Genomic DNA, 24177 nt, shown 5'->3' with positions numbered 1-24177 from the left:
AAAGTGTCAGAAAGTGGACGCTGACGACGACTTTCTCTTTGGGCCTTTTATTCACAACCTTTGTGAAATGAAGAGAGCACATTCGGAGATTCAATCATCACCATAAGACCAAGCCTCTCCCAGTCAGGTAGAATGCAGACTGGCCTACTTCACGTTAATTCACAAATCATAAAATAAAATACAATGAAATTACACCGTGAAATAAAACTCGCATTAGGATTTTATATTCACCATGTTACATATCATTTCTAAATTATCCGCTTTCCAAATGCTCGACATTAACAAAGTACATCTTAATGGTCAGAAATCCACACACTGGCATTAAGGTGCACTAACTAAAACGCATCTGCATTTCCCAGCGCCAAAAGTTTTCCTCCTTTTTCACATCGTAACTTCATCCAACATAATGAACTTTCGATCTACATATTATTTTTCCAATCGTGGTAATGAGAATATATACCTGTGAAATGAACACAGAGCACATTCGGAGATTCAATCGTCACCGTAAGACCAAGCCTGACATAAGAGAAATCAATTGAGATAATATAGGCTACAAAACAATGTGGCTAGCTATCTTCTGCTCTCAAAGTTCACTTTAGCAATAAAATGTTACACAGAACAACCCTCTTCTCAAGCCCTCATGTCACCCATGTAATAATCAATGTGTACAACTTAAATTACATTTAAGTGTGTGGATGGAAAGCGCAGGATGGGAACTGGAGTATGATGAGGGAAGTATAGGACAGGAACTGGAGAGCGATGAGGAGACTATGGGATGGGAGCTGGAGGACGACGAGGGAACTGCAGGACTGAAGAGTGACGGGGACTGCAGGACAGGAATAGGCGGGAGAGTAGGGAACTGGTTCTGGATGGCTGGCATGAGTGGTCTGTCTCCAGCCTGGACCTGTACTGCTCCTTTGCCTACACCATAGACGGCACAAGAGATTGGGATCTAACCGGCCCAAGCCTCAGGTGGAGGCTGGAGCCTGAGAGTACAGGGGGTCCCATTTCAAGTCCTCTGGAGAGATGTCCTCCAGGTCCATCCCCACTAGGCCGGGGGTGCACTCAGGCCAAGCTGCATGGGCCAGAGTGACCTCAAGCGAGGCTATACAGCCCAGGGCGACCTTGGGTGGAGCTACAGGGGCAAAGTCAGGGTGAGTGGGTGCCTGTGGGCTGGACTTAGGAGGGTCGAATGGAGCAGGAGCAAGACCTCCGGATACTGAGTGAGTGGCGGCCCCTTTGGGGCCAGATTCTGGAATCACAGCAGCGGAAGCTGCAACTTCCCCTGTTCAGGGCTCTGGATTCGCGGCAAGATAACAATGGGGAAAAAACAAAAACTCAAAATGTCCAACAAAGTTGAAGCTGGCCTCTGGAGAGCCTCAAACCCATGATAGGGAAAATGCTTGGTTTTCTGCCAAACATTCAACCCATTCAGCCACACAGCAGCCCAGGTAGCAGTGGAACACACTAGGAGCTGTGAAGCATGAAAGACTAGGGCAGCATAAAGTGGAACGGCCAGTGACACCAGCTGGACAAAGAGGGAAACAGGGACAGATTTTGACAGTTTAGTGTGACATCACTCTCTGACAGGGTTACTGATTGGTGGCTCTGGCATGGAAATGTTACCACAAAAACATTCACTTTAAGTTTGAAAAATTCTTTTTCTTTTAAATCATTTTAATAACCCCAGAAAATACAAAATTCACACTAAACCAAATCTATATCAATCATTTATTAAATCAGAACAAATAATTTAACTTTCACTAATGAGTAAATTATTATGAACCACTTATACAACATTTAAACCAATAGGTGGCAGCAAAGCACTTGTGAAGCAGAGGCCATCAAACATACAATGCACTGGTTCTACTGGTTTCCATCAGATAATACAACTGCAGACCAACCTCTCTGTGTTTAACTGACTCTCATGGTGTGACTGGACAGACTAAGCTGAGCTGTGTGAGAGAGACCTCACTGCAGTTAGCATAACCATTTATTTTCCTGCTCTTCTGATTCATTTTGCTCCACAAAGGTCACCCCCCCCCCCCAACCCCTCCAGAGTCCTCTGTCACAGGAAGATTCATGCATAAAAAATTACTGCAACATAAACAGAACTATATGAAGACAGATTTCATACAAGCACAGCATGACCCTTGTGATGGAGCCTTAAGGTTTGTTTATTTATATGCACTAATAGAGGCTGTATGATGATCATTTTAACACGATAAACAAGCTTGTATATTTAATCAGAATTTCTTAAGACCCGTTTTCGCCCCTCCCTCATCATCTCCTTCTCTCTGATTGGATCCCCTCTTTCTACAGGAGCTCCAGTGCAGCTGAATGGCGATGATGGTGCAAATCAGATACAACACACCAGTCCCAGCTTTCAGTGCAGCATCCAGAACCTGCTCCCACCTGTCAGACATATAATACATCAGTGTGTCTGTCAGTCACACGTATCACATTTAAACCTGAAGAACAATGCAGTGAATCTACTCTGACAGAATTATAACCATCAACAGCAGCACCAATAAGCCCAGTCCTACATACAGAGCCAGCTGGACCAAGGAGCTGAATAAGAGGGTGGATCTGAACAGTAAAGTCTTACATGCTTTATAGTAACATGGTTCAGCCACATCTGTACTATTACACAGGCTGCATGTGAGGAACAGGAGACATTAACAAAGAATATAAAAATAGTTGGAGAATTTTAACTGCCAGATTTACTATGGTAATTTAAAAACGTTATATTATTTTGTAAAATCAATCCATCAATCCATCCATCCATCTTCCAAACTGGCCTGCAGCCTTTGACCAGCAGCATAGGGCACAAAGCAGGGGCTCACCCTGGATGTGATGTCATCACAGGCAAATTATAATTAATGAAAAAAACAATGTTCCCATAAATTAACAGAAATTTCCCATCACTGTGTGATCAGGTAGACGCTCATAGCTGGACACCACACTGCTGTAAGTGCTGCTGAATGCTTACCTCTGTTTTTCATTATTCCCTCCTTCTTCATCATCTGCCAAAAATGGAAACAAGAGAAAGGATTGTTAAATAAAAAATAAACAACCCTGTTCCTGGGGGCCACTAGAGATTTTGGGCCCCATGAAAGCAAAGATTGGGCCCCCAGCTTCCCCCCACAGCATCCCCACCCTGATCTGTCAGCCAGTACGGACTGTCAAAGGTCATTTCTAAAACTGAAAAAAGAAATAAACAAAAATATTCAATAAAATAGCTGTTTGGATGCAGAATAATAAATTAGGGTTGTGACCAAAGTGTCCACATCCCAGGGCACCAATAGTGGGCAGGTGAGATAAATAATGTTATTAATATATCATAATGTATTTATTTCAGAACTGGATCAGTTATTACAGAGTGCAACTGTAACACTGGCCTTTGCTGCAGTTAGAAACTACCTGCAGACAATAACCCAGCCTGTACACCTTTAGTAGCAATTAATCCCTATAACTGTCTGAAACTGAAATCTAAAGAAGAAAAAAGTTTTTGATGTATGACGGTAAAAACCTACATTTTACTTTTTCCAAACTGGATTTGTACACATAATAAATGGCTGTAAGATGAATATGGCTGTATGTCTGTTTCCAGTAATCTGATGCCTGTGATGTTTTATGAAAGACATCTGACTGGGTGTCTGGTTGAGAAAATAGTCAGATCTGTAATATTTATCATATTATACAAATGTATCATAAACTAGAAATATGTGAATCCTGAGGCCTCTGTACAGCTCCCAGGTGTAACATACAAATCAGACACTCATGTATTTGATAAAGAGCAGGACCTGTATCTGATGAGGTCATCAGGCCTGAATTATGGGATGTCTCCTTTAGAGGTAATACTGATATGTATAAGTTAATCGTTCTGTCCATCATACATACACTTGAAATTATAGCCATCAAACATCAAAAACTTGCAGTAAATTACATTTTAAAATGTTGATATTGAAACGTATTTTCTCCTGTGTTTGTGTTAATGTCCTTCCTTTCTGACTGAATGACATGTTACATACTGAGCATCTCATTGGCTACAGTTTGCAGTACAGACATCTTACCCCCAGGGACTGACAGGTAAACCCGTGTTCCCACAGTTGAACCTCTGCTGATCTCCACACCACACCAGTAGTAACCAGAGTCCCCAGATGTCAAATTATTCATGGTTACATTGATGACTTGCTGGTCAGGATCATCTCTGATTGACACATCACCAGTTATATATGGAGCGTCAGTGTGTACTATGGGAGTACATGAACTCCAGTCACTCCCTCTGCACCAATATTTCTCATGTTTTTGATATATGTTGTCATAGAAACATGGGATGGTGACAGATCCTCCTCTCTGTACAGACACCGTGTTCACTGTGGACACACCTGCAAGGACAGTATGAAAATTATCCAGCTGATTAACTCTCACTCCCTCTTACACCATTTATACGCATATTCATAAAGAGTCAGTACCAGTTTACTGTCCGTTAGACTACTTCAATTTGCAGAATATAATTTTTTTTTTTAATTGTTCCATTTACTATCACTGTATTGGTAAAAAACAAAACAGTATAATGAATGATTAACTGAACTAATCATTTAGTATAAAATTAGCCTGCAAAAACCTCATTTGTCGACTTACACATTTAAGTTCACATTTTTAGGTCAAAAATCAGTAACTGAGAGCAATTCCTGGGCATCTTTCAATAGAGTAGGGGTGGTACCTGATGCTCTGGCTAAATTGCCCACTGTGGCCCTTTCAAATCTGGCCTAATAATCATCCCCTATATCTAATTAGTGAATTCTCTCCTGCCCCTTCACCACCTTAGCTACTGTGTGGTGAGTGTACTGGTGTTGCATCTTTCAGGTGGGGGCTACACAGTGGTGGTGGTTGAAGTGGCCCCCCATTGCTTCTGGAAAGTGCTTTGGGTGTCTTGAAAAGTGCTATATAAATGCAACATTCATTGTCATACACTATAGTTATACGATACATGTAAAATAATGCATTGCATTCCCCTTTCAGCATTTATAAGAAGAGTCCCCTCACCCTACGCAAATGGATCTAGGCAGCAGGGGAGGTTCTGGGAGGGGGTGGGGAGTGGTGTACAGCATTCATGGCCACCCCTGTGCCCCCCCTAAATGCAAATGTTACTTGGGTATGAAATAAATGTACTATTATTGGTAAAAAGTGTAAAATGTAACTGCAAAGCATCACATAAATAGCTGATCGGCTTTCAAAAGTGTCTTATGCTCCTTAATGCTGAGAATCTACTGTACGTGATACTTGGTGGACATGAAGGTCAAATGCATCTGTCCCCCCCATCAGAACAACTGCCCGCTGTTAAAATGGTCTAGAACCACCGCTGGTGTTTAACACTGATGTGTTGAAAAATACAAATGTACATTTTCACAGCCAAACCCCAACACGCTTCCAAGGCTCAGATACACATATACCCAACATGTCAGATGGTCCAGAATACACTCACTCACAATGTACTGACCATCCGGTGAGGTAATTAAATTAATGTCCAAAAATGGGGGGGTGGGGGGGCTCCTCCAGTTACAGTCAGAGACCCTCACCCAGTGGGTTGTTCCCTAAGAATCTCAAAGTACGACAGGAAAGGTTCCCATCTGGATTGGAGCTTTTTCACAGACCCCTCAGCCTACATTTAATCTTTTCTAGCTTTAGGAAGTGAGTTATGTCTTCCAGGCAAGCAGCAGCAGATGGAGGAGTGGGAGATTCCCAGGGCAGCCAGATTCTCCTACAGGCCAAAAGCGACGTGAATGCAATGATGGCAGATTGATTTATATTTAAATCAAAGTTGTCATCTGCTACCCTGTTATGGCAGAGCATGGTGAATGAGAGACGATCCACATAGCGGCTCCAACCAACCAGAAAGCAGGAGCAGAAAGCATGTGCTAGACCAGCTGGAGAAAGGGAGCCCCTGTCACAGCCAGCATCCCTCCCAGGATATATGTCAGTAAGCCTGGCTTTGCTAAACTGAACCCTGTGCAAAACTTTAAACTGTGTGAGCCCCAATCTCAGCATGCTACAGTGTTTTAGAGCAGTATTCCGCAGTCAGATCCATACCGAGTTCATCCTCCCACCTAGTTTTAATATTACCTAGGTTTTAACATCAGTTGAGAGTATAATGCAGAGATCAGTCCGACATCCTCAAAGTAAAGAGTGTTTTTCCAGCACCATAGCAGGTGGGAGATCAGAAAAAGAGAGAAATTTTGTGACAAATCTGTAGGTATTTAAAGAAATGATTATGTGGGAGGCCATATTTTCTACACAGGTTATCAATACTATCAAAAGATGTAGTCGGTGTATAAATCCTTAACCCCCTGCGGTCTGAGGCTTCTTTTCCACTTTCGAGATAGTCTGACATGCCTTGACATTTCAAAATATTTCACCTATCTAAAAAACATTTATCCCAAAGTGTTACATTTGCTTTTATTCAGCACAAACTCAGCACCAATAATCTGAGACCTCTTAGAACGTTATTATTCTATTTTTTGTTAAAATCAACTTTAAACATATTCTTTTCAAAAACCTATTTTCAGACATGCTGAGAAATTGTAAAAAAAACACATTATAGACATTTCTAGGTAAGACTTTTGAGCTCTGAAGCTTATAGACACAGGGGTTGGCTACACATAGGTGAAAGTGACATTCTGAAATTTTATGTAGTTTGATTACTAAAGTGTTAGCACTTTAGAGTGACACTCTTTTTCTCAAAGTCAGTGGTCTTCACAATGAATATTGATGAGATAGGTGTCCTCACACCTGTAGTAGTTTGCATACTGTCAATGGCCCATCAGTCTGGAATGTCACTGCACCCCACACCCATCACTTTGGAAAGGCAGTTTGAAACGCAAGAAAAGTAGCAACAATAAAATTCATTTCACAGTTTATTGGTAGATGGAATGAAAAATGAAAAACTGTGACTATTTAAATATAGAAAGCGATAAATATGATTCAGTGACTATTATTGACGCTCTGGTGACGAGGGCATCGTCGACCGCGTATCTTTCTCGTGTATTTCAGTTTATATCTCGCTGAAATCATTATGTAGAATCATGAAAAAAACACTGACTAAATCCGTTATCTGTCTTCTTTTCAAAACTTCCATTGTAGGAAGTATTAAAGTTTTTAAAATTAGGTTAAATAGGCAAAAAAGCAAATCGTGACCTTTCTTTGTTTTACTTGTATCGGGAGCGTGAAGGACCGCTCTCAGCGGAAGATCGCTATTCACGTTCTAAATACGCTGCGTTTGAATCGGCGACCACGTGATTGCAGGCACACAGGCTTAACCCACTGAGCCATGAACACAGGTATGAGCTTCGCTGCTGAAAGTGGCAACACTGGCGCAAAGCTTCAGCGGCAGAGACGTATCCGTGTGCTATATTGTAGCCGATCAGTGTAAACACTACCCAGACATGTGCTCTTGTTTATTTCGGTCACAATGGGCGTATTCACATATTTCTTCACCCAATACTAACTGTCGGATTATCATGTTATTATCATGCGAATAGCGCGATTTGCAAGTGGGTGGGTGATCAGAGCCGCTTCGAGACGCAGACGCTTAAGTCAGTCACTCTTGTTCTTTCTATTCGTATCACGAAGCTGTAAAAATATATTTAGTGTCTACCTATATATATTTGAAAAGTAGACCGTCCAAGGTTTCTGAGGGTATTTTTAAAATGTGTATATGACAAAAACTCGCGGAGTTATTTAAACGGTTTTGCGAAATTTCTGTCAGATCCCGCCGGCGGGACCGCCGACCCCAAGAAATGATTATGTGGGAGGCCATATTTTCTACTGAAGGGTTAATTATTTAAGAAATACAACTAATAATTTTATGACTGTATGGCCTCTAACCCAATGAAGAAAATAGACAAGGGAACTGAGACTAGGATGAGGTGATCTTACCCGTAAATGGGAAAAAGCAGGAACTTACAGCAAGGGAACGGGTCAAGATGACCTTGTTCTAGACACTAAGTGAACAGGAACCCATCTTATTGCTGACACTCATTTTTTACCCTTGTTTGGGAACATGCACACATACTAACTAGAGCAAAAGCTAAAGTATGATGTAGACACGTAGATGGAAAAGTACAGACGAGGGGGGCCACACCCCAAAAGGCCTATAAAGACCTAGAGCCGACCCCTAGAGTTCGAGCGTCTTCTTGTACATGCTGAATGTATGTCGGATGTTTGCTCCCTGATTATAATCAGAATAGCTCCCTGGTTATAATCAGAATAAACTGGTGACTTGCAACCACTCCTCGACTGTGCAGTGAATCTCTTCTCATCAACGGACCCGGCGGAGTTCTGACTCCAACAATTTGGGGGCTCGTCCGGGATGAGCAGGAGATCTGCAAGATTCGGCTAAGTGTTGACGAAGCCCACTTGGACACAGAGAACTGCGGGGCCCGATTAGAAGAGGTAAGCAGAGCCTGTTATATCAAAATCTGCATATTGGTCATGTCAAATTGAGCAGTTTGAAGTGTCCAGTGGCCCGTCTGTAAATTAGCACAGAGAGGGGGTTGCGGGTACCAGGTATATGTGGGGTTGATGTACTGTGTCTTGTGTGGTTTATGCCTTGTGTATAAGGAGTGAGTATGGTAAGTCTGTGAGTGTAGAAAAACCGGAGTTTAAAAAAAAAAAAAAAAAAATATAAGAGATTTAAAAAATAGAAAAAAAGTAATAAGAAGAGATATAAAAAATAAAAAAAAATAATAAGAGATAGCAAAAAAAAAAAAAAAAAAAGAAGAAGGGAATAGAGGGCACGGGACCCTCTCCGGCCGAAAAGTAGGTAAAATGAAAAAAGGTATAGGGACACCTTTTAAGGAAAAGACGGCCCGGACAAATTTTAAGGAACAGAGGGATTAGGACCCCGCATAGTCTTGGGTGTGGCGACCTCCCTATTGGTTGACGAGCTGGTAGGCGAGCTGGGTATTGGGACCCGGGGAATTCAAGACCCCCAAAAGTAAGGTGGGGAGAGGAACTAAGGTCCCTCTCCAAAAGGGCTGGAAGTCCCGAGGCGAGGTGTCTCAAAAATGCTAGGAGGTGTATGAATGTGATGATTTGACTGGGATTAAGAGTATGAGGTATGCCCTACTCCGGGGAATATGAATGAAGAATTATTGTTTGTAAGGCTGTTTTATGTATTGGTGGTGTTTAATAGTAGGACATTACACTACAATAAAAGGTGTAGGAAGTGTAGCTGGGTGAACCCCCACCCAGAGGTAAAAGCGCTGCTAGAAGAAAATAAAGATAAATAAATAAATAATAATAATAGATGATATAATAATTAGAAGAAAAAAAAAGGGATTAAAGCAGAATAGAGGAGTAATATATAATAATAAAAATTAATACTAAATAATAGGAATAAAATAAAGCTAACATAGCTGGCCCAATTACAATGGATCGCGAGTTTGATAGAGAGCCAGATGACGGAGGATGGGCACCTCCTAAAAATACAGTGTGGAAGCCCCTGTTAAGGCAGATTCAGGTGGTGAAGGAAGCAGTGGCAGGGGCAAGTAGGGAGAATAATAAGGAGAAAGAGGTAACAGATGCAGCGCAGCGTATGTGTGAGGCGATTCGGAGCGCTGGGTGTCGAGTGGAGGACAGGTGCTCATTGGGAGAAATATTGTGGGAAGAAGAGAGAGAGCAGGCTAGTCTCAGGGACGAGGCAGCTCAGAAGAGAGTGAGCGTTAATCGGATCAAAAAGGGAAAGCTGAAGAAGGAGATAGAAAAGTATGAGAAGGAAAGGAGAGAGTGGTCGAGGTTGGCTCTGTTCTGGCAGGGGACGAGTCACCTCCATACGGAGGGGAGAGAGGAGTGTGAGTCACCCTCTCCTGCAGAAGGCACACGGACAGGCAGTGAGGATCCTCCTCCGGCATATACAGGCCAGAGAATGTTTCCAACAGCGCCCCCAGCCCACATGTGCCCAATGATTAATGTTACAGGGGGAACCCTCCATATTCGCACACAGGGGACTCGGGAAGTCTCAGTCGGTGCGCGGTCTGAGGAAGTGGAGGAGGAATCAGACGGGGGCTCAGACGTCGAGGCTGAGTCCTCATCTCATGGGACAGAAGACAGGTTAGATTTACAGCACTGTGCACGGGCACCAGACCAGCCAGCGTTCCGTAACAGAATAGCGCGGGAGCAAGTAGAGGAGTTCGGGGAGAATGGCATATTTCAACCCGCCACCCCAGGAAGAGGGCTAAAGTTAAGTGGCAGGAAGCAAAGGCAAGTAGAGGTGGTGGGACAGTTACCAGGGACGTGTGAGGAGACTGAGGAGGACGCACGGTTTGAGGACTGTGAGGAAGAGCCTTTCGGGGAAAACCAGACAGACGCACTTGGTGCACAATACATAGGGGGAGCGCAAGGGTCGTCCGGAAATGGATACGGCTTGCGCTCCACAGGGACAAAGCTAGTCGCACCTTTATTGCGAGGAACAGGCGGAAGAGAAAGATATAAACCTTTCTCAATAGGGGAAGTGCAGGCTTTGGCAGACAAGCTGCCTCCCCCGGCAGAGGGGGGAGGACAGTGGCTGGATGAGTTGGATCAACTCACTCAGGGTCTGACGTTGGCCCTGGGGGATTTCCGGGCAGTGGCAGCCCGATGTATGACTAAGCACGCTCTACAGGATTTAGAGGCCAGAGCAAGGGTTGCAACAGTTGCAAATAGTGTGATTCTGACAGCGGTGATAGTGGACCTGGGTGACGCTATGCGAGAGATATTCCCCGCCCCAAGCGGAGCAGTGATCCCAAAGTTTACATGGGATCCTAAACTCCACCCCAGAGAATATTGGCGACTCCGGTGGGACTCAAACCCACAACCTTTGAAGTAGATAAATAAAATAAGTAAAGAGGATAGGACCCGTTGCACTGGCTGCCATCCAGGGTAGGATGGGGCGCAGCAGGAATGGTTCAGGCGGGCAGTAATGGAGGGAGTCCCAGCGGAAGTGAAGGGGGCTATATTAAACAACCCAGATCTCCAAGAAGCAGAATCTCAGATGTGGGACAGGCATGTCGTCCATCATTTGCAGAGGGCAAAAGAGGAAACACAGAAGGAGGAAGGCGACCTTAAGGAACTGCAGTCGCAGCTGCTGAAGCTGCAGGTGGGTGAAGCCAGAAAAAAGGCGATCCAAGACAAAAAGGCAGGGCAGGGGAAGCAGATGGTGGCGGGGGTTTCCCCAGAGGGACCACCGTCTCAACCACCGGGTCCCTGGAATGGGACACCCACCCACCAACAGGGAGGGTGGGGCCAACAGTGGGGAAGGGCCCGAGGCGGTTGGGGTCGGGGATACAGGGGCCGGGGCTGGAGAAGGGGCGGCCCGCAAAGGGGACCGCCGTCAGGTGTCTGTTTCAGGTGTGGGGCAGAAGACCACTGGGCAAGGGATTGTCCAGTACCCGCTCCTAGCAGTGCACGCGGCAGGGGAGGACCTCCTACAGGCCAGGTGCAGGCACCCAACCCACAGGTGATGGCACCACACCCACAGGCAGTTCCCCCAGCAGGACTCTACCCGGTGATGGAAGGGGGGGAGTGGGACTGGTTTCCCCCTCCCCAGTGACGGTGCCCACGAGTGGCCCGGGAGGCAGGGGAGGCAGACCCTATGCTCTCCCTCCTGGTCATGGATAAGGTACTGCCGTTCTTGGTGGACACGGGAGCCACGTATTCCACTCTTAACGTGGTCCCAGAGAAACATCATTTGTCTGCCTCAACAGTGACCGTGGTGGGCTTCTCGGGAGAAGAACAGAGACTGCCAATAACGAAGCCTGTGAAAGTTGCGGTGGGGAAACAGACCTTCCTCCACCCTTTTGTTGTGTCTTCTTCAGTTCCAGTGAATCTCCTGGGCAGGGACATGCTGGTGAAGTTGGGCGCCTCAATTTTGTGCAGTGCGGATGGACTGGTGGTTACCCTGCCGGAAGGCACTCGCCTGCGTTGTGACGCGCGGAACACGGGGGCGAGACAGTGGTTGGTCCAGCCCATCCAGAATCAGGCCCTGGCAGACATCTATTGGGGCCTGCTGGAGCCCGGCCTGGCTGGCATCCTGGCGGCCTACTCAGCGTGGCGGCCCTGGATCTCGCTCCTAGAGCCCTATGTGCCCCCCTGACCCGCCTCATATGACCCTTTTCTATGATAGGGAAAATACTGAGTGGTATGAGGAACTGTTTACTGAGGGCCTGGAAGGCCGCCAATGGCAAGTTGCCTCTAGGAATATATACGTGGGTCCCGAAGGAGTAGCCTCAGCCACGGTGCTTACCCCAGAACAAGTGACCTGGTACATGATGGGACAGGAGGCTGTCCCACATGTCTCTCTGGCCCTCCATCCTAAAACACCAGGCCAAAGAGTTGGGCCCGATGGTTAAACGGGCCAGAGAATCAAAGGACTGGGTGCAGACCCAGATCCCACAGATCTCCTTTTCACCCTCCTGCAGCACTTATTGCATACAGGTCGCAGCACAGGACACAGCCCTCTTGCAACATGAGCAGATAGCTAGGGATCATGGGCGTGACCAGTTCCAAACCCATATGTTGCCCTGACTAATTTGACCCCACAACAGAAGTGGTTCACTTGTATTGACTTGGCAAATGCTTTTTTCTGTCTCCCTCTAGCAGAGGAGTGCAGAGACATATTCTCCTTCACGTACAAGGGTTGTCAGCTAAGGTACACACGCCTGCCTCAAGGGTTCGCCCTTTCTCCAGGCATTTTTAATCAGGCCTTAAAGCAGGCTTTGCAGGGATGTTCTCTCCCGGAGGGTGTCACCCTCATCCAATACGTTGACGATCTCCTGATTGCTGCCCCAACATCGGAGGAGGCCCTACAAGCCACCCAGTCCGTGCTGCTCAGACTGTCGGAAAAAGGGTTTAAGGTCAGTAAGGATAAATTGCAGATTGCGCGGACAGTTGTGTCCTTTTTAGGTCGCGTGTTGTCCAGCGCAGGGACAGGTCTCTCCCCGGCTCATCGTTCAGCTATCCTGCATCATCCAAAACCCACTACGGTAAAAGACATGTTGTCCTTTTTAGGTCTCACAGGCTACAGTCGCACGTACATTCCAGATTACACGGGGCTCACACAGCCCCTGAGGGCTTTGGTCCGGGAGCACGGCCTACGTCGCCTCAGTGCAGCCCTCAATTGGGACCAGGCGTCGGAGGCGGCTTTCATCATCTTAAAGCAGAAACTAGCCCAGGCCGCAGACCTAGCCCTCCCAGATTACTCTCTCCCGTTCCACTTGGATGTTTCTGAAGCAGGTGACGTTGTTAACGCCATCCTGTTTCAGAAAAAAGGGGGAGAGCGGAGAGTGTTGATGTACGTGAGCGTAAAACTTGATACTACAGAAAAAAGACATCCGGCATGCACAAGACATGCAGCGGGAGTGGCTAAAATTATTCAGAAAACTGCACACATAGTGATGGGACACGTGTTGCATCTCCTGACCTCACACAGCGTGGTGGCCTATGTAAACTCACACACCTTTACCATGACGTCGCTTAGGCAGCAGAGACTTTGCAAAATACTAGAGGCACCCAATTTGAATTTTTCCCACGAAGGGATTAACATGGCCGATCGGATGAGCATGGGAGAACCACATATGTGTGAGTCCAGAGTTCAGAAAGAGGAGAAGGTTAGATTAGATCTAGAAGCCGAAAAAATAGAGGGAACAGAGGATTGGTTCACAGATGGTTGTTGTTTCAGGACGGACACAGGAGGTTTGCAGGCAGGATACGCAGTGGTTGCTAGACAAGAACAGGACTATGTGACCTTGATTGCAGAAAAGCTGGAAGGAGCCAAGTCGGCTCAAAGGGCCGAAGTGATAGCTGTAATTGAAGCGCTAAAACTAGCGGAAGGAAAAGAAGTCACCATATATTCAGATTCAGCCTACGCTGTAGGCGCAGTGCATGTGGAACTCAGCCAATGGCTCAGAGCAGGATTTTTGACTGCGGGAAACAAGCCAATAAAGCATGAAGCAGAGAAGAAACAGCTGGCAGAAGCCCTAATGCTCCCCAAAAAAAGTGGCCGTAGTAAAATGCAGGGGCCCCGAAGGGTCAGGAACCGTGGTAGCAAAGGGAAATCAGGTAGCAGACGAAGAAGCAAAAAGAGCAGCAGGATACCATGTGACCAAACAGATGGTCACGGTGGAAGAGGAACTTAGGCTGAGTGATAGGCTAACCCTGGAAAAGGTCCAGCAAGAACAGGACAAAGCCTCTCCAGAGGAGAAAACTATGTGGATGAGAAAAGGGGGATGCAAGGAGGGGGGCCTGTGGCAGAATAAGGAAGGGAAACCAGCCCTGCCTCCCGGTATTCGCCAGGCAGTTCTAGCAGAGGCTCACGGGGTTGGACATGCAGGGGTGAAACAGATGTTAGAAACCTTGACTGTGTGGTGACATCCGTTTATGAAAGACATGGTGCAGGGACACGTTCGAGATTGTGCGACCTGTACCGTTCATAACTCACGACCCACAGTCAAGCCGGAAAAAGGACAGTTCCCAACATGTACAAGGTCAAGGGAGGAAATCATCATAGATTACACAGACATGATTATTCCAGTGAAGGGGTTCAGATATGTGTTGATGTGTGTGGATGCATTTTCGGGGTGGCCGGAAGCATGGCCCACAAAAAAGGAGGATGGCGCGTCTGTAATAAAGTTTCTGATCAATCAGTACATACCGAGACACGGGTTTCCTAATAGGATCCGGTCCGATAATGGGACTCATTTTAAGAACGAAGACCTCCAGAAAGTGGAAAAAGCGTTGGGGTTAAGACATGCGTTCGGGACTGTCTATCATCCGCAGTCCCAGGGAAAGGTGGAGCGAATGAACCAAACAATAAAACAAAAATTGGCAAAAATCTGTGCACAGACTAAAATGAATTGGGTTGATGCTTTACCGCTGGCACTGATGTCAGTACGGTGTTCTATAAATAGGGGGACTGGGTTCACTCCCTTTGAGCTCCAGACAGGCAGGCAGTTTCCAGGACCCCAGAGAGGGCTATCCTGGACCCCCGATGAAAAGGGGGAGCGAAATCCGAGGTCGTATTATGATGGTTTGCAAGTTCTCGTTGCAGATTTCTCCAAACAGATCCAGGAAACGAGACCTGGGAACCAGCCATCTGAGCCACACACGGCAGAGTGGGTCCTCCTGAAAGTCATCAAACGAAAGTGGTCAGAGCCCCGGTGGACCGGCCCCTTCCGAGTTACCGAGAGGACGTCTCACGCAGTTCGTCTAAAAGGCAAAGGTGACACGTGGTTCCATTGGAGCCAGTGTGCAGCTGCAGAGGAGCCAGGCAGGACCACCACAGACATACAGAGGGACCTCGGAGAAGACACCCAGAGCGTCAGTTCGGCTGAACCAGACGCCACTCAGGTCTCAACAGAAGGGCAGAATAATCCCTTGACCTGAGCAGATCAGCAGGGCAGTCTACCCCTGACTGATTGAAGAAATCAACACATCATCCGTCGCAGATCATCAGGACCAAGATGCAGAGATTCAAGATAAAAAGGGGGCTTGTGGGGGAAACCAATGTATTGTGTGTAATGCTTAAATTGCTGATGATTATATTGCTTTCCATTGTCCAGACGGGAGAAGCCGCTTCGTTCGAGTGCGTGGGGTCAGGGGGAGAGGCCCCTCTGAAGCTTCAGTACCTGAGAGGCACCCCCACCACTTTCGTGTTCGATTTATGTGACGTGATAAATTGCCAGGAGCAGAATGCGTCGTACCGGAGTTATGCGGTGTGGCTTTGTTGGGATTATTATTATCATAATGGGTGCACCACTGGTCGACATTGGGTGAGGCATATGCATGTGGGGTGCGGTAACATGATTGCCTATAATCAGGTTCATTTCCTTATTACTGCCCATAATCACATGCTGCCTATAATCTTAATCAACAGGATCACATATACTACTTAAAATCAGGGTGATCTCCTAGCGGAGATCAAAAGGGGGAATTGAAGGGTTAATTATTTAAGAAATACAACTAATAATTTTATGACTGTATGGCCTCTAACCCAATGAAGAAAATAGACAAGGGAACTGAGACTAGGATGAGGTGATCTTACCCGTAAATGGGAAAAAGCAGGAACTTACAGCAAGGGAACGGGTCAAGATGACCTTGTTCTAGACACTAAGTGAACAGGAACCCATCTTATTGCTGACACTCATTTTTTACCCTTGTTTGGGAACATGCACACATACTAACTAGAGCAAAAGCTAAAGTATGATGTAGACACGTAGATGGAAAAGTACAGACGAGGGGGGCCACACCCCAAAAGGCCTATAAAGACCTAGAGCCGACCCCTAGAGTTCGAGCGTCTTCTTGTACATGCTGAATGTATGTCGGATGTTTGCTCCCTGATTATAATCAGAATAGCTCCCTGGTTATAATCAGAATAAACTGGTGACTTGCAACCACTCCTCGACTGTGCAGTGAATCTCTTCTCATCAACGGACCCGGCGGAGTTCTGACTCCAACACTACACAGGTTATCAATACAATAAAAAGATGTAGTCGGTGTATAAATCCTTAATACACATAAGGCCATTCAAACCTCATTGTCTAAAGGTTGAGGTGAATACAGATGGGGAGACCTGGCTTATGGAGAGTGTGGCAGACTCAGCTCTCCTGCTCCATACTCACTCCATCCACCGCGGAGAACATCAGGGGACACGGTGTCTGCGTGTGTGTAAGCAGATGGTGTGGGGATATGCAGGGTGTGGAAAAGCTGTTCAGCAGACACTGAACTGTTAATGGTAAACTGCAGACACATTTACCTACCAAGGGAGTTTACCGCTGTTTCTGATGGCTGTTTATATTCTGCCACAGGTGGATCACATGACCACACTCGGGATATTACATAACGTCATTAGCATAGGGGAGACTGCACATCCAGATGCTGTGTTCATTGTGGCAGGTGATTTTAACCACTGCAACCTCAGGAATGTCCTCCTCATGTACCAACAACTCGTCTGCTTTCCAGCAGGGGAGAGTAACATTCTTGGCTGATTGTACAGCAACGTGAAGGACGCCTATAAGGCTGTGCCCCAGCCACACTTCAGTCAGTCAGACCACATCTCAGTGCTCCTCTACCCAACCTACAGACAACTCCCCAAGCCAGCTCCCCCAGTAAGTAAAACTATTAAAGTGTGGACTGAAGGATCAGAACTGGTACTTCAAGACTGCTTTGACAGTACAAACTGGGGTGTGTTTAGAACTGCTGCTATGAGGAGGGACTCTACGGTTGACTTAGAGGAGTACACTGCAGCTCTAACTGGCTATATTAGTACATGCACTGAGAACATTATTCCCACAAAACGCTGTAAGACCTCCAATCCCAGTGATAAACCCTGGAGTAACTGGGGAGTGTGGTCTATGCTACATGCTGCATTGCATTTGTATCCGGTGAGGCTGAGGACTGTAAAACAGCCAGACACAACCTGCACAAATCAATCAGGCCAAGAAGCGTTACAGCCTGAAGGTGGAGGGATATTACACCACTGCTGATTCCCGGTTTAACATACAGGGTGTGTGGTTGGCATTAAGGGGACAGCTCTCTCTTGGTTTCACTCTTATTTAATTGATCAATGAACAATGAATCTTCCAAGCCGACCAAAGTCAAATATGGTGTTGCACAGGGATCAGTGCTGAGCCCACTACTGTTCCCTTTATATATGCTACCTCTTGGTAACATAACTAGAAATCACAGTGTTAGGTTCCATTGTCATGCTGATGATACACAGTTTTATATATCTGTTTAACCAGAAGATGCATTGTGGTTGCCCATCAGGATCCTCCCCCAAACTTCAGCAAGTACAAAATGCAGCAACTACAGTTCTCACAAAAACCAAAAAATGTGATCATATTAGTTCTGTTCTGTGCTCTCTTCACTGACTTCCAGTTAAGTCTCAAATTGACTACAAAATATTGCTATTAACTTATAAAGCACTAAATGGTCTTGCACCAGAATACCTTCGAGATCTACTAGCCTCCTACAGCCCTCCCTGCTTGCTTCAGTTTTGATGAGCAGGACGTCTGTTAGTATCTATGGTAGGAAGAACTACGACAGGCAATAGAACATACTCTTATAGAGATCCGCAGCTGTGGAAAGGTCTTCCAGCAGATGTGCGGGATTCAGGCTCACTCTCAATATTCAAGTCTAGATTAAAAACACCCTTGTTTAATCTAATTTATAGGGACTCTAGTTCTAGCTCTAGCTAACTGCTCACTCCCAGATAGACCTATAGTGTGGGATGTAGAGCTGAGTGGGGATCGGTGCCATTGGCTTTGGATGAACTGAACTGCCAGTGCTGTCACTCTAGCTTCACACCCCCTTGTGGAATTGGAGTGCTGACATTTCAGTGACTCCCCATGCCTGTATTCCCACTTGCCTCTCCCTCTCCCTTATGCTGCCATAACCACATCTGCCGGAGGTAACATACTGCACCCACCTAACTGTCTGCACTGCCTCTAATCTCCCCTACTTTGGCCAATTGCACTTTTTATTTCCTCTACCCTTCCTGGAGTGTGCTGGCTAGACACCCCATAATATCAAGATAGTCTGCCTACCCTGTTGCCTGAGACGCCTCTACTACCTGTGGTGTCTCTCCTGCATGCCATGCTGCTGTCCCTCCTGCCATCAGAAGCAGCACCAGCACCTACTCATATCTTATAATATGGACAGTGTGAATTGGGACTTTGCCATCCTGCTCGTTTGACTTCCTCTGGTGCCCCCTGGAGGATGGTCTCCCCCTTTGAGTCTGGTCCCTCCCAAAGCTTCTTCCTTCTAGGGAGTTTTTCCTTGCTACTGTTACTGTTACCTCTGGTGCGACCGTGTAGAGACAAAAATGACAAGCTGTTGAGTAACTAAGATAAATAACATAAGGCTATTTAGTTTGTTTAAGAAAAGGACAACGTATAGGAAAGGTAACCTTAAATGACTTCTGTTGTAATCTGGCGCTATATAGAAAATAAAATTAAAATTAACTTGACCTTCAAGGGGGGGAGGGAGGTGCCGTTGGGGGGGCAGGGCACCCCCCCTTATACAATGGTAGGGGAAACACAGCCTTATGCTTTGCCAGGCCTTTATTGCAGCTGTCTTCAGTTGTTGCTTGTTTGTGGTTGTAGTTTTGTCTTAAGCAAGTGAAATTCATGCTCGGTCAGGCCGAGATCTGGTGATTGACTCGGCCATTGCAGAATATTCCACTTTTTTGCCTTAAATGTAAATTTTGCTTTTGCGGTATGTTTTAGGTCATTGTCCATCTCTGCTGTGAAGCACCATCCAATGAACTTTGCTGCATTTGGCTGAATCTGAGCAGAAAGTATATCCCTATACACTGCAGAATTCATCCAGCTGCTTCTGTCTTCTGTCACATCATCAATAAACACTAGTGACCCAGTGCCACTGGAAGCCATGCATGCCCAAGCCATCACACTGCCTCCACCATGTTTTACAGAAGATGTGCTGTGCTTTGGATCATGAGCCATTCCAAGCCTTCTCCATACTTTCTTCTTCACATAATTCTGGTACAGGTTGATCTTAGTTTCATCTGTCCACAGAATGCTGTTCCGGATCTGGGCTGGCTTCTTTAGATGTGTTTTGCTTGTCCCAGTATGCCCCGTGTGTAAATAGCCCTTGTTTTGAGTTTGTTATGGTTTTTCTGCATTCCCTATTGTCCCCGTGTTTTATGTGCAGCCTGTATGATTCCCGAATATCTCTAGTGTTCTGTAAATTTATTATTTAATAATAATTGATCCCTGTGGAGAAATTCTCTTCATGTCTCATTATGTCTTAATTGAATTAACACTTTTTTGATCCCAGTGGAGAAAATTTACCCGTCTCTGTCTTGCTCACTGAGGGCTTTGGCCAGGGATAATGTAAATTTTATTAACCTTAATTTTACCACAAAGTCCCATTGAGATTAAAATCTGTTTTACAAGAGAGAACTGGTGACGGTAGCAGAAATATGGATGGAAAAACCGCCGCTCCAGTGTGTTAATTAGGGCCCCACTGTCCTCTTGCTCTTCTGGAGAGAGGCTTAGATGAGTCTTCAGTGCCTCCCCCTCCAGTGACATTGCCAGTTGACCCGCAGTTTTGCTGGGTCACTGGCCACTGAGCCGCACCGCCAGCCGGACCTGGGTCAGGTAGGGCTCCAAGGGGCCTTTTCTGTCATAGCGGGGCAGCTTGAGGAGGGTCTTGATTGCGACCAGCTGTATCCCCGTGCTGCACCACTGTCGCCTGGGCAGGTGGGGGGTGCTGGGGCCATCAGGTTGGTCCAGGAAGGCAAAGCACTCGGTTCCTGGAGGTCTGCTCAAGCTGGCTGCTCCCCTTATGGTGTCAGCTTCTTGGAGCTTCTCTTTCTCCCTCTCAAGCTCCTCAATTATCACCCCCAGCTCTGACACCAATGTAGCGTATCGTATATTCCATGGTGTGGAAACCGTAATAAGCAACAGGAGGCGATGGGATTCAACCGCTAGGTGGCGTTTATTTCACCTGTGCCAGTCACTCTAATAACACACCCACACTGCCCACCATGCCCGTCACCCGCTTACTCCTAACCCACACGGTGGGCGCACACACACACACACACACACACACACACACACGCTATGTACCACAGTTAACATTTAATATTACACATGACACTACAGTACAGCACAAGACGATGCCTGGTAATCACTGAGAACTATGTACAAGGTTGGCACCAGCAATATGCCGCTCTGCCCCATGGTACCTACTGCGCTATAATATATTCATGTATGTAAATGCATATTTCAAATAAATTAATGTGTTTAAACGACATGATAGTTATTCTTTTCAATTTTCTTGTCTTATTTCTGATTTTTTATTTGACGTGTGAATTTATTTTGCAGAAAGGGCTCGTGCACATGAACAGGAACTTTACGTTCATTCCCAGTAATATGTGAAACAGCGCCCCCTGGAGTCACTCATCATGACAGTCACAAAATATGGTGTAACACTGGCATTGATAAAGGAATTGATAAGCTCAGAGGCATTTAATTCTGATGGTTTGGAAAATTTGGAACCGGTTCTCAATTCCCATCTCTAGTACCAGGTCCATTAAGCCCCTCTGCTTTCCAAGATATAAACCTCACAGGATGGCCTCCTATAGCAACAGCCATGTGGCCATAATAAAATACATTCACAGCCTGTGACCCGAAACACTCTGAGGGTACAAGCTGCATGTCAGCACATGCAATGAAAAATAAATTTGGTCCATTCATAACACTGAAAAGGAGACGCTGTCATGGTAATACCCAGAACATTCCCCCATCCCCTTATAAGAACAAGAAATAACATTTAACCCCAAAAGCTGTATCTTCTTCCCCAAATGACGTAAATCGTAGTTATTACATAATGAAAAACTTATATGATTCCTCATACAAGTAAAACTTCAATGAATACCAATCAAATTCAGGACGACTCCGTTCCTTGAAATTTCTGTGTTCATCTGTTCCACCTTTAGGGTATTTCCAGGCCAAAGATAACAAAGGTCAAGCAAACCATTAAAAACTATGCCAGCTCACTTCATGCTCAACCTGGAAGTTCCCAATGAAGTTTTTAAATATTGAAATGGAATATTTTCTAAAATATTTTCTCCTTTGTCCTTCCTTTCTACCTGAATGTCATGTTACATACTGTGCATCTCATTGGCTACAGTCTGCAGTACAGACATCTTACCCTGAGTGACTGACAGGTAAACCCGTGTTCCCACAGCTGAACCTCCGCTGATCTCCACACCACACCAGTAGTAACCTGAGTCTCGACTTCTCAGATTGTTGATGGTCACAGTGAAGACTGGCTTTGTGGGATCATCGTTGATTGACATTTCATCGCTTATCTTTGGAGAATTAGTGCGTACTTTGGGAGAACATGAACTCCAGTCCCACCCTTTGCACCAGTATTTCACCTGCTCTTGATACATGTTGTCATAGGAACACAAGATGGTGACAGATCCTCCAATCTGTACTGTCACCCACCTCACTGTGGACACACCTGCAGGGACAGTATGAAAATTACCCAGCTGATTAACTCTCACTCCCTCTTACACCATTTATACACATATTCATAAAGTCAGTACCAGTCTACTGTAGGCTGCAGTACTTTACTCTGCAGAATATTAAAATTTGTTTTTAATACATGTTGTTTTTACTAGCATCATATTTGCAAAAATAGTTGCTTCTTTATGTCAGCAGCCAAAGCACCTGCAGGTCAGACCAGCTAATCCACCTGTAGCCAAGCAGGTTAAGCCCTGGCTAGTACTTGGATAGGAGACCAAGCATAAAAACTAGGTAACTGCTGGATGGTGCCGTCTTTCAGATGTGATGTAACACCCAGGTCCTGTGACTCAGATCTCATAAGCGATTCCTGGGCATCTTTTGAGAGAGTAGGGGTGGTACCCGATGCCCTGGCTAAATTGCCCACTGTGGCCCTTTCAAATCTGGCCTCCTAATCACCTCCTATATCTAATTAGTGAATCCTCTCCTGCTCCTTCACCACCTTAGCTACTGTGTGGTGAGTGTACTGGTGCAGAATGGCTGCCATTGCATCATCCAGGTGGGGGCTACACAGTGGTGGTGTTTGAAGTGGCTCCACATTGCTTACATCAAATGCTTTGGGTGTCTTGAAAAGTGCTAAATAAATGCAACATTCATTTGCATATATTATAGTTATTTAAATTTACATATATAGGTCAAATATCAGTAACTGACAGCAAAACTGACTGTGACAGAATGTTTATTTATAAATTTCATTTTCTACAGGTATATGATTTCTACTTAAAATTCAAACCAGCTGACATTTTTAACATATTTCTTGTCATATTTAACCCCCTACAGTAGCCTATTTACTGTTACTTCTCCCTGGTCTCATTTACGGTGTTGATCAAAACGAAGACTTTGTCCCTGTTATTCATTAAAATATTTTCTCCTGTGTTTGTGGTAATGTCCTTCCTTTCTGACTGAACGGCATGTTACATACTGTGCATCTCATTGCCAACAGTCTGCAGTACAGACATCTTACCCTCAGTGACTGACAGGGAAACCCGTGTTCCCACAGCTGAACCTCTGCTGATCTCCACACCACACCAGTAGTAACCAGAGTCCCCAGCTGTCAGATTGTTGATGGTCACAGTGAAGACTTGCTTTTTGGGATCATCGCTGATTGACATTTCACCACTTTTCTTTGGAGAATTAGTGCGTACTATGGGAGTACATGAACTCCAGTCACTCCCTCTGCACCAGTATTTCACATGTTGTTGATATATGTTGTCATAGAAACATGGGATGGTGACAGATCCTCCACTCTGTACAGTCACCCACCTCACTGTGGACACACCTGCAGGGACAGTATGAAAATTACCCAGCTGATTAACTCTCACTCCCTCTTACACCATTTATACACATATTCATACAGAGTCAGTACCAGTCTACTGTAGGCTGCAGTACTTTACTCTGCAGAATATTAAAATTTGTTTTGAGTAAATGTTGTATTTAATATCACTATATTTGCAAAAATATGAAAACTGATCAGATAAAATAAAATTAGCCTGCAAAAAACCTCCTTTTTCAGCTTATAGTTGCTTCTTTATGTCAGCAGCCAAAGCACCTGCAGGTCAGACCAGCTAATCCACCTGGAGCCAAGCAGGTTAAGCCCTGGCCAGTACTTGGATAGGAGACCAAGTATAAAAACTAGGTAACTGCTGGATGGTGCCGTCTTTCAGATGTGATGTAATACTCAGGTCCTGGAACTCCGATGTCATAAGCGATTCCTGGGCATCTTTCGAGAGAGTAGCGGTGGTACCCGATGCCCTGGCTAAATTGCCCACTGTGGCCCTTTCAATTCTGGCCTCCTAATCATCCCCTATATCTAATTAGTGAATTCTCTCCTGTTCCTTCACCACCTTAGCTACTGTGTGGTGAGCAGAATGGCTGCCATTACATCATCCAGGTGGGGGCGACACAGTGGTGGTGTTTGAAGCGGCTCCCCATTGCTTACATAAAATGCTTTGGGTGTCTTGAAAAGTGCTAAATAAATGCAACATTCATTTGTATATATTATAGTTATTTAAATTTACATATATAGGTCAAATATCAGTAACTGACAGCCAAACTGACTTTTACAGAATGTTTATTTATACAT

The 24177-nt window shown here is 45.5% G+C and overlaps 1 protein-coding gene across 1 annotated transcript; it reads right to left on the bottom strand.

Annotated features, from left to right (window-relative positions):
- Nucleotides 1–1694: 1694 nt before the first annotated feature.
- On the bottom strand, nucleotides 1695–23348 carry LOC111841100 (polymeric immunoglobulin receptor-like). Its single transcript, XM_072711675.1, has 5 exons — nucleotides 23059–23348; nucleotides 21718–22032; nucleotides 4077–4391; nucleotides 2993–3026; nucleotides 1695–2415 (listed from the first exon to the last, which is right to left on the bottom strand). Exons 1-5 carry the CDS (start codon nucleotides 23204–23206, stop codon nucleotides 2247–2249), a joined length of 981 nt encoding a protein of 326 aa, XP_072567776.1. The 5' UTR covers nucleotides 23207–23348; the 3' UTR covers nucleotides 1695–2246.
- Between the last annotated feature and the right edge of the window lie 829 nt (nucleotides 23349–24177).

The sequence above is a fragment of the Paramormyrops kingsleyae genome, chromosome 4, assembly GCF_048594095.1.
Source record: "Paramormyrops kingsleyae isolate MSU_618 chromosome 4, PKINGS_0.4, whole genome shotgun sequence".
NCBI classification, from domain to species: Eukaryota; Metazoa; Chordata; class Actinopteri; order Osteoglossiformes; family Mormyridae; genus Paramormyrops; species Paramormyrops kingsleyae.
The sequence above is the reverse complement of the archived record's forward strand: the minus strand, read 5'-3'. Positions and strand labels throughout refer to the sequence as shown.